This window comes from Bison bison, unplaced genomic scaffold, assembly GCF_000754665.1.
Source record: "Bison bison bison isolate TAMUID 2011002044 unplaced genomic scaffold, Bison_UMD1.0 scf7180017864108, whole genome shotgun sequence".
NCBI classification, from domain to species: Eukaryota; Metazoa; Chordata; class Mammalia; order Artiodactyla; family Bovidae; genus Bison; species Bison bison.
This window is the reverse complement of record NW_011494680.1, coordinates 12,531,539-12,543,321: the sequence shown is the minus strand read 5'-3', so window position 1 is coordinate 12,543,321 and position 11,783 is coordinate 12,531,539. Positions and strand designations below refer to the sequence as shown.

General features: G+C 39.2%; 1 protein-coding gene across 1 annotated transcript in view; it reads right to left on the bottom strand.

The window, feature by feature from the left end:
- Positions 1 to 2,100: 2,100 nt before the first annotated feature.
- RAB2A (RAB2A, member RAS oncogene family) overlaps positions 2,101 to 11,783 on the bottom strand; it is a 60,920-nt gene continuing 51,237 nt past the window's right edge. The window contains exons 7-8 of the mRNA XM_010838999.1: positions 5,409 to 5,477; positions 2,101 to 3,419 (exon numbers count right to left, since the gene is read on the bottom strand). Coding sequence (XP_010837301.1) covers positions 3,324 to 3,419; positions 5,409 to 5,477 — 165 coding nt within the window. The 3' untranslated portion in view covers positions 2,101 to 3,323. The remainder of the gene's footprint in view (positions 3,420 to 5,408; positions 5,478 to 11,783) is intronic.

Genomic DNA, 11,783 nt, shown 5'->3' with positions numbered 1-11,783 from the left:
GTGTTGGGAGCAGAGAGTCTTAACCAATGACCACCAAGGAAGTTATAAGTTGTTTTAATTTTGAAATACATTTTAGGGGCACTTCTGTTTATCTTTTTTTAGTGCACTTTTCCTAGCAGGTTTTTGCCTCTTGTCTTTCAGTTTTTAAGAGCTGCCTGATGATTTTTCCAAAGCTAATGAATGAACACTAAGTATATACACTGGCACCTTGTTCCCTATCCTGACTCCAAGCCAGTGAGCCCTGTTGTCTAGTATATGCCAACACAACATGATAAACTCTGCTTCTGGGGTTAGGCTCTATTCTCTTTGAACACCAAAGCAAATGTGAACGCTTTCTAAGAAACACAGGGAGGTATAGTCAATTACATATCATGGAAGAGGGTCATCTTTTCCATTATTACGGTTTCCTTTTTGTATTATTTTTTAGTTCACAAACCTTGGGCTGCCAACCTTAGTACTGTGCTTAGATGAGGCTTCACTAGCTACGAGAAAATAAATGTTTAATGTTTTCCAAAGCCAAACAGAATTTTTGGAGTGATTAGATATTTTAGTATCATATACATTCCTACTCTATTAGAAGAAAATTATGGACTATTTTCCTGTGACTACTAAGCTACTTTAAAAAGTATATATACACACGTATATATAACCAAATCATTTTGCTGCACACCTGAAACTAAAACGATATTCTAAATCAACTATACATCAATAAAAAATTAGTAAGAGAATGAAGATATACTTTTGCTTTCACGTATTGAATTGTGTATCTAATTATATGCTACTCTTTCAAAACTTTGGTCTTAATTCAGTTTTGTTAAATCCAGAAGGCAAATTATAATGCTGTCTTTATGAAGATTCCCACTTTGTGATGTTACATGTTGAGACATTAAAAGTTATATTTTTTAGCGATTTATTTTCTAGCACTTAAAACATGTCCATGGATGCTACAAAAATTGATCAAAGATCATTTGAAGACTCAAAGTTTTAAAAGGTTCGGTTCCAGGCATCACGATTACATTATTTGTGAAACAGGAGAGCAGAAGCCAGACAGGAATGCTGCTTTGTCGATTGAAGTAAAGGATTCACCACACGTTTCTTAATGGCAGGTGAGGTGTGCAGACAAAGTGGTGTTAACTACAGAGAAGCCCCTACATGCCCCTGCTGCCCAAGTCCCGAGGCAGGGAAGGCTGTGCATAGGGGTTGCATTTGAGGGCTCCAGCTCTTCTTAGGGCTTTCCTGGTGGCTCAGATGGTAAAGAACTCGCATGTAATACAGCAGACTTGGGTTCAATCCCTGGGTCAGGAAGATCCCCTGGAGAAGGGAATGGCAATCCACTCCAGTATTCTTGCCTAGAAAATCAGAGGAGCCTGGTGGGCTAGTCCATAGGGTCGCAAAAGTCGGATGTGACTGAGCGCACATGCACGCTCTTCTTAGGTTATTAAAATACATGTGCTTTGTTGTTGTTTTTTACCATTACTTTCTGTTTTTATACTTGATTTATAGAAGAATTAGAGGAGACAGTGTGGAAAAGGAATATGTTAAGCTTCTGGAAAAATTAATGGCAGCTGAAGAATCATCCTCTTCCTGGTTGAGGGGAACAAGTCCTCATTGTTTCAACTAGTCCTGCCCACCACCGATGAGTGAATGGGAAGACTGGGAATTTGGTAAGACCACTTTCAGGGAAAAACAAGCATAGTAAGAATACTCAGGAACCTCGATTTCCCCTCACCTTCCCCTCTGCCCTCGAGGAGCTCGTTAAAACTAAGATAGCATTAGGTGACTTCTCTGAAGAGCAATGTCAAAGCTTTGACAGAGCATTGCTGAATCTTCCAGAAAGACGGGCAGAAAGCTGAACTCAGTGAGTAGATTGAAAGTAGCTGGTTTCATTCTTAAAAATACTTGCTTATATACGTCATCAATGACAATGAATTTCAATACTGTTGAAAAGATTTTTATCACATTCTAGCAAAATTTTTAAAAAGGGTAGTGTTAAAACATTCTGACCCTTTTAAAAAATATGCTTAAATACACATCAAAGCTGTGGATGGACTAAAAAATCAACTTCTAAAAAAGGATGTGGTCATAATAAAAAAAAGAACATTTTTATACATAGGATTTTATTTTGCACTGCTATAACAATTTCATTATAGACCAAGGGAGATAAAAGAAAAAGGGTAAAACCACCACACTGAGTAAATTACTAAAGCTTTTCTACATTTAACAGGATTTTCCATCTGGTAGATTTATTGTCATATCCCCTTCAAAACAGACAAGATGCTTACCATATTTTAAAGATTATAGGTTGCCACTGAAAGAAAAATTTTACACAGTTCACTGTACATCAAGGTTGAAAAACTGTCCTGCATGAAAAATAGAAATCATGTGAATAAAAGGAAAAGAAAACATTATTGTTGAAAGAAAGATTAAAGTCCTCGAAACGTGCCATCTACACGTGGACGCTCGATCCTCCTGGAGTCACTCGGGTGGAGGAGTCCTTGCTTCTGCCCAGCTCTCTCATCATACTGTGTTTCTACCCAATGGGATACATTAAGGCAAACAAATCCTTCTCTGAAGAGGTCTTACAGAAACTGTGGACAAATAGCAAACTTTTGGCATTAAACAGGTTAACACACACACAGCCTTTAGTAATAATGTACATTTAAGCATATTTCTCTTGGACTAGTGACAAGGAAAAATGAACATGCTTGTTAACAATGTCAAAAAGTTTTAAAATCAGTGTCCAAGCAATTCCTAATGATGCTTCTGTAGCTTTAAGCTCTAAACAGTATAGAATTTATGCAAATGCATTAAAGAATTCAAGCTTGGCAAATTACACCCAAGCAGGTTATTAAACTATATATACAGAAAGTAAATGATAAATACAGAATTAAAAGAGTCCTTCTGTTTTCCTTAGAGCCTTGAAAACTGACAAACTTTTGAGGACAGTTCTATAATATTAAACATTAGGTAACCACGCGTGTGGGGAAACCTAACTCCACAAACTGATTTAAAATACTCAGTATGACTCTGTAGTGTTTCATACAATTCAGTTCGTTGGTAGGGGCACGAGACAACATTTAACAAAAATAATCACATCAATTGACCTAGAAATCAAATGCAAATAGATATGAATACAATCTCCAAAATCTGTCTTTTTAAGTGAACATTAACCATTTATTCAAAGTTATACAAGAATTTGAAGGATTAAAGTCTTCTGTGACATAAAGCCATTTCAAACAGTTTCATGTCTCAGCGGAGCAGGAGGAGAGGGTGAAAGGATAGGTGAGCAGCCCCTTTCGGGCAGCAAGGCGAGACAAACAGACTCAACAGCAGCCGCCCCCGGCCTGCTGTCCTCCCTGGCTGCCTGCGTGTGTGGCATTGGTAGCAGCATGCTGAGGGCCAATTTTAATGCCGTTTGCCTGCAATAAAAGAGAAAATGATAATATAAAGGTCGAGTTTAAGAAATCCTCTGGTTTCTTAATGATACAATATTACCAAACAACTAAAATATATTTTTAAAACACATCTATTAAGCAAATTTTTGGCAACAATTATGACAGTATCTCTCAGGGAATGTTTCTTTCTTTTAAAGTAATACTGTGGAAATATTCCTGAAGACAATTCCTTATCATGGTCAGGTACTAGGTTAACAAAAACCGGAGTGCTGCTTTTAAGGGAATTCTCACAATGGACAGACTGTTTAAAACAAAAGCATTAAAGGAGGAAAATGTGCAAATCTTATGCCGCTCTCACACAGCGGACAACCTTTCCTCTAGACAGCGTTTCTGCTCCATGTTGAATCAGCTGTACAGGCTAAGGGCACATGAGTGTTCTGTGTCATCAATAATTTCTATGATCCCCAAAGACATGGCAGCTTGCCAGGAACCCACACACAGAGTGGTTCTTTCATTCATCAAACTCACACTTATGTCTTAACCCTCACTCCCTCAAGTGGATTTTACCTAAAAATACAACGCACGGAGAAAAGTAATACAGTAGCTTCAGAAATTAAGCTCTTAAGGAAACTTGACGTCACAGTAAATCTCAGATTTATAGTGCTTGGCAGTTGTTCTGCAACAGTAGTAGCCTTGGGGTTTCTGGCACTAGCTCAGTATTGACAGCAGCTGATGTGGTTTCTTTTCGCTCTTTTGACTCCTCTTTAATAAAAAGCATGCCCTATGGCTCATTGGTTTTGCCCCCTCTGGGCTGGTAGCAACTTCTTGAGGAATCAAGGAGTCAGACTTGGCAGTAGGCCAAATAAATCGCACGGCCTGTTGGCTCCTGACAGCACGTTACAATCAAAGCCGCACCAGGCACAGTAAAGCAGTCAGCTACTATATGAAACCAGACAGACACGATAAACGTGCCCTTTTTCATAGAGGCCCAATTACTGTTCAATTTATACGGCATTAGTCTCCGAACGGTGTCGCCGCGAAATTAACTCAAGCTCTACTGCCATAGAAACTTTATCACTACAGATTAAAAGAAATTGAAAAATCAAGTACTTTTTGGAAACCTTGGGTGAACTGTTGCTTGTTTTAGCAAAGAATATTGAGGCAAATAAAAAGAGCCTCTTGTGTCCTGGCCAGGAGAGACACACATATAATGTCCTTCCAACACAGGGCCTTCCTCACTGCACCTGGGGGAGGTAGAAGGGGTTTTCTCTCAGAAGCAAGAAATCCTAACATGGACTGGCAAAAACATTTATGTAAAAGTAATATACCCTGTTCACATAAAAATTCTAAAATAAATAAGGATAAATGCACAGTGGGGATTTAGGTCAAAATGATGGCTTCTGGTAAACACTCTGAATTATTTGCTTCAAATTTTTATATTTTATCCTAATCATGTTGATCAAATCTGGCTCAGAATATTTTACAAAAAGAGAGAAGAAAAGCTACCCACAAAAACCAAACAACCAGCGCCAACTGCCAATTACATGTATTAACTCGGTCTCCTGAAAACACGCTATGCTCAACTGGGAGTAATTTCCAAATTGGGCATCTCCCTCTTCCGCACCAGACACCAGAGAGCATCCTGCACTAGGAACACTGCACATGCACATTTACACACTAGGAAATTATTCCCCAAAGCAGGTGACACCACATGGATGTGTGGATCAAAGTGGATTTTCTTCTCTTTGGAGGATTTCTATTATTTTGCACTGCTTGCAAAAAATGGATAGGGTCACTTACTTTAATCTGTTTTCATAGATAAACTGATGCTTTACAAAACATAAAGATTCAGCTATTAAACAACATACAACAAACTTTCAGTTACATGATGATAAACTAATGTTTAAATGACAGCATAGATCCATTTTAGGAATTTTTAAAAATATAAATTCTTGACTCCAAGTAATTAAAATTAAATTCTAGATTAATTATTAGCCAATTATATGTTTATACCTCATTATTAATGTCAAAGACTCCTTCTTGGATTTTTTCATAAATTTCTTTTGCTGTATTAATAAATGCCTGAAATATAAGATAGAGAAGTTAATTTAAATTATTTAAAACCACATAGTAAAAGAACATTATATAAAAAGGTCTATAAAATATCACAATGTTCAACATAAGAAAATCAACCAATGTAACACATCATATTAATAGAATAAAGGACAAAAATCATATGGTTGTTTTAATAGATGCAGAAAAAGCATTTGACAAAATCCAACACCTTTTCACAATAAAAGCATTCAACAAACTAGATATTGAAGGGGACTTCCTCAACCCGATAAGCCACATCTAAGAAAACCCAGAGCCAGTATCAGACCCAGTGGTGAAGTGTGAAAGCCTCGCCTAAGATTCAGAACAAGACGAGGATGTGTGGGAACCAACACAATCAGTCATAAAGTGGAAACAATACACCTGTTCACCAGCTGGTGAATGAAAACAAAATGTGGTGCAACTCATACAACGGAATAATATTCAGCCCTAAAAATATAAAGCGCTGATTCATGAGACAAGGTGGATGAACTCTGTGAAGTAAAGTAAGCCAGGTATGAGGGGTCACACAGTACGATTCCATTTACGTCAAACGTGCAGAAGAGGTCAACCCACAAAAGGAAAATAATTATTGGCTGCCAGGGATTACACGAAGGGAGGAATGGAGTGATGAAAATATTCTGGAAGACAGTGGAGATGGTCGCAGGACTCTGAACATACTAAAATCCACTGAATCATACCCTTTAAAAAAGGGTGAATTTTATGATATGTGAATTATATTTCAAAAGAAAAAAAATCATGGCTGGGGAAAGGGGAGACCAAAACATAAGAACAGCACACATGTGAAAAACACATCAACTAGGTAAGCTGCATAGACACCCATGATGTAACTAGCTTATTCCTGGAGGTCACCGTTCCACATAGTATGCTGTTTGCCAGACAACGTGTTACTTAACATACAGTTCAGGGGGGAAAGGATCAAAGGGTGCTTATTAGAAAGAGATAAAGGCAGTTCAACTTCTATGTCATGTTGAATCAAGTTTCATCCTTTTCCCATGTAGCATACTACCAAATTAATTCAGAAACAGTTTATATTTATGTTAAGATAATAAGATATTTTACACATTATTCCCAGTGCTACAGAAGATGTATATAAACTCAGCTTTTAAACCACCAGATTTGAGAGATAATAGTGTTAATATTATATTCAATTAGCAGTCTATGAAAACTCATAAAAGAAGGTTGTTCTCCACTACTACTGATACAGACAATTCAAAATTTAAAAAGTAAACAGGTCCACGGAGCAGAACACATCATACCTTCCATCTTTTCTACACTGGAAACAACTGACTGCTGAACTTGCCACCAGAGCTTTTGTTTCCTAATTAACAGGACTGATATGTTTTCACCTTTAAAGGCCTTACAGCTCCCCAGAGTAATCAATCTCCTGCAGCTCAATTACTGCACCAAGAACACACCAGTCGGTGCCGGGACGTGCGCGACAGTGGCGGGGGCACAGAGGTATGAATATGCATCAGCTCTAAGTGGCTGATCGAATCATCAGAGAGGGTCATGAGAACTTGCAGCAAAATAATGAGAAGAATTAATCACTGCAGATTCACAAGGCACTCAGGAAACCAATGTGCTTTTCATGTGTGCACATTGGAGTTAAAGTGAAGGAGAAATTGGCTTTCAGCCAACTATGAATTGATTCACATTCCTCAAAATGGAGGTTATCCTTATAAGTAAGGGAAAACCTAACTCTATTTCCAATAACATGTCAATTACAGTGATGGCGGGGCTAACCAAACATTGAAAGTCAACAGATTCATAAATTCACAGGGTTGGAATCCTTTTCAGGGGCACCCACACTGTGTACGTTTCATTAGAACATCAGACAGAATTACAAGGTCACATAAATGAGCTATAACTTCATATAAACAAGGATTTTTATTATGAAGATCATTACACATGCCGATGGATGTAAATACATTGACTTTTTTGCCAATCTATTGATCAATTACTTAAAAAACTGGCTTAAGATAGCTACATTTTTATTTATGCTAAATTTTCTAAATCACTATTAATTTTATCACTTAAACAGTACGTTAAGCAAGCACCTTCAAGAACAGTTGTACCCAGTGGACGTAGGATGTATTTTATATCTGAAAGATATGCAGTTAACTCAATTATAATTAAATATAACAGTTATCTTTTATAATTCCCATCATCTCAATGAAATACTATTTGGACAATACAACATTTACTTGTCATCCAACTCTGATTACATATTAAAAACACTGAAATAATATTTTCCACTTCTTTCAGCACATTATAGAGAGCATACTATATAAATGGATTGGTTCATTTACATCATAGCAATGATTAATAGTTAATATATATTACTAAGTGATTAATGATTAATTTTAACGATACCTTAAGAGTTTAAAATCAATGTAACAGATGTAGGCAGTAGTATACTCTTTTATGCACTGAAATTGAGTTCCCAAATATAATGACACATTAACCAAATACTGTTAAGGTTTAGTAGAGACAAAACAAAACTTCTAAGAGAAGAGCCTTGTCTGTCACAGACAGTAACTGTCCACTAAAGCTGCAAAGCATTTCAAAACTCAGGAAGACAAGAGATACATATCTGTTATAATAATTGACTAGAATTTTCTTTCATTGCTCACTTCACTCCAGTCACTAAAAATCAATCTCCACATATATTTTCCTTTTTTTACTGGAGGATAATTGCTTTACACTGCTTCTGCTGTACAGCAGCGTGAATCAGCTGTATGTATACACATACCTTCTCCCTCATGAACCTCCCTCCATCCCTCATCCCACCCCTTCATATATATTTTTTAAGGAACAGATGTAATAGTCTGAAATACCTCTAGAACACAGAAAAAAAAAAATCGAAGTAATTAACATAAAATCATCACAAAGCCTTTACACCAGGCTCATGTTTTGCCTTTTATTTTTTTTTCAGTTGCACTGCATAGCATGCACAATCTTAGTTTCCTGACCAGGGATTGAACCTGGGGCCCCGGCAGTGAGCGCGCCAAATCCTAACCATTGGTCCACCAGGGAACTCCCTAAAGCTTATGCTTTAATAGGACAGTCTTAAATTGAAATTCCTTCCAATTTTAGACATCATTTTAACTAGTTTTACTTTTTCTATTCCCCAGGCTACTGAAGCAAATTATGAAAAGGAGGGGAAAGAAGACTGGCAAAGTGAGTGAGTGAGAAGGGTGTGTCTTGAGTGGCCGGTGGGGATGCGCATGCACAACATTGGGGACCAAGCCGCACTCTGGATTGGCTGCGGAGCCATGGGCCTGTGCAGACCAGGCTCACAGCTCCTGATGGAAGAGGATACCTGTTGACCAAGATGGCCCAAGTCATCAAGGAGAAAGCAGCTCAGGATTTAACATAAAACAAAACACATTTTTGAAATACCTTCATCATTCTTACAGATTTCAATGTTACCAGGAAAAGACTGTGTAACAATTAACTTATCTGGAATAGTTATTTCCTTACGCTCAGAAAAATGAAGCAAGATGATGGCAGAACTCCAGAAATTTTTCAGCACTGGTTAATTAACATAATACTTTGAAAACATGACATCCTAAAGATCATTGCAGCTTTCTGTGACACATTAAGTCAGAACCACAAATGTTACATTCATCTCTATTCCATGTTTCAAATAGTCGAATATGAATAAATAGGTTACAAGATAGGAAAAAAAAACCAGCTGAGAAACTGATGTGAAAGGATTTCATTAGGCCTGTGAGACAATCCAGGCACATCCATGGTTAAGAAGTATAAACAGATTTCCTTGCAGCCAACCTACCCTGGCGAGGCCTGGCCTCCCATGCAGCGCCCATGCCGGCACCTGAAGCCCAACTCTCTCCGTTTCCCATTAGCTCTCTGCTCTGCTCTCTGATTAATTGCCGTGTCCAGTTCCTTACCTTTATTAGCCATTAACTGCCTTCCACTTCAGACACTAATCTTTCAACCCCTGGCAGTAGTTACCTGAGTGATGCTTGATAATACCTTGCCTTACTGAGGTTAAGTTTTCAGGGACTTCTATAGCACAAATTAAAATATACATAACCACAAGAAATAAAGTGTATATCCCACCGACCACCTGGCCTTTATCCAAGGGTGAAAGTGAAAGTGAAGTCGCTCAGTCGTGTCCGACTCTTTGCGACCCCATGGACTGTAGCCTACCAGGCTCCTCCGTTCATGGGATTTTCCAGGCAAGAATACTGGAGTGGGTTGCCATTTCCTTCTCCAAATTATCCAAGGGTACCTACTCCATTGTTGACTGAGCTGGTACTTCTCGGGGTATGGATGAAAAGGTTCGGGGATAAGGATGATGTAGATAGATACTACTGCTGCTGAACTGAACCAGGTTAGTCAAAAGGATCTCAGCACGAGTGCTGATATTTCAGCTGCAGATGCAGGAAACGTAAATGCTCTGCCCTGACTGACAGACGGAGGGTGTGTGCAGGGCAGGACGGGGGCAGGGCCGGCTGTGGACAGTGCGCCCAGAGTGCCTTCTCAGCCAACAAGAGGGAGCACAGACAAAGGGGAACACGGAATCATGGTTTGTTTTCATTAGGGGTTTTACAGTTTTTAAGGCAAAATATTGAAAATAAATTGTCTATAACAGTAACATTTAAATTATTTCCTTGTGTAACATGCTGCCACCTGGTGGCTAGATAAAAGTTACAGCATCTGTTAGGTGAGAATTCAAAATAAATAGAAGTATCTCAGTGGAAACAGTGTCAGACTATTTTTTTGGGCTCCAAAATCACTGCAGATGATGACTGCAGCCATGAAATTAAAAGACACTTACTCCTTGGAAGGAAAGTTATGACCAACCTAGACAGCATATTCAAAAACAGAGACATTACTTTGCCAACAAAGGTTCGTCTAGTCAGGGCTATGGTTTTTCCAGTAGTCATGTATGGATGTGAGAGTTGGACTGTGAAGAAAGCTGAGCACCGAAGAATTGATGCTTTTGAACTGTGGTGTTGGAGAAGACTCTTGAGAGTCCCTTGGACTGCAAGGAGATCCAACCAGTCCATTCTAAAGGAGATCAGTCCTGGGTGTTCTTTGGAAGGAATGATGTTAAAGCTGAAACTCCAGTACTTTGGCCACTTCATGCAAAGAGCTGACTTGTTGGAAAAGACTCTGATGCTGGGAGGGATTGGGGGCAGGAGGAGAAGGGGATGACAGAGGATGAGATGGCTGGATGGCATCACCGACTCGATGGACGTGGATTTGGGTGAACTCTGGGAGTTGGTGATGGACAAGGAGGCCTGGCGTGCTGTGATTCATGGGGTCGCAAAGAGTTGGACACGACTGAGCGACTGAACTGAACTGAACTGATCTCAGTTTTACTTAGACATCCAGAATAGATGTTGAAGGGCAAAGTGCCCTGTAAAATAAGCGACTCTTTGGTTCTCCCTGAGAACTGGGAAAAGGAACTAGAGTGTTGCTGAATTCTCATCTCCATTGCTTAATCAATGCCATGGACAATACTGGTGTTCATTTGCCAAAGCTTATATTAACCCATATTTACCAAGTATTTACTGTATGGGTCGGTAACTATGCTAAGTGATTTACACAGGTTCTCATTATTTCTGAAAAGAAGTTCAAAATATGTGTAAAAATGAGGAAGTTAATTTTGTGGGTTGAATCTGTACCTGTAAGCTTGTTAGCAGAACAGAAGGTGGGGCTCTGAAGCAGGCTTGGGGATGGGTGTCAAAGGCCAGTGTCGCCTCTTACCACATGCGACCTCTCTGTAAAACGGGGGCCACGACGATGCCTATGCCACAGACTTGTTGGAAGAAGAAGGTTAAGCACTGAGACCAGCGCCTGGCTTGTAGGCAGACCTTGGCGCAGCTCCCACCACCACAAGGATATGAGGGCAAGATAGCTATGGGAACCACAGGAACAGCAGGTACATAGCAGCAGAACCCCTGGTGAATTAAAACATCCTGATTAAATAAAACTAAATATCGAAAGGTAAACTAGCAACACATAATGTGTACACAGTGAGCCCTCAAGAAGAAAGTGCACTGAGATAAGACTCTGGTATTATGCAGAGATAGGACAGTCTTGTGAAAAGGATATCAGACTAGAATTCAAGATGGGGCAGTTTACACACGAAGCTTCTTCAAATCCTGTGACTGATTCTGTCTGCTTTTGCTTCAAGGGGAGAGGCCTCCCACACACAATGACTCCTGTGTTTCACAGACACCCCCCGCAGGGGCCACCCCTCGGGGGATGAGTGAGGAAGGAGGCAGCCACTGGCAG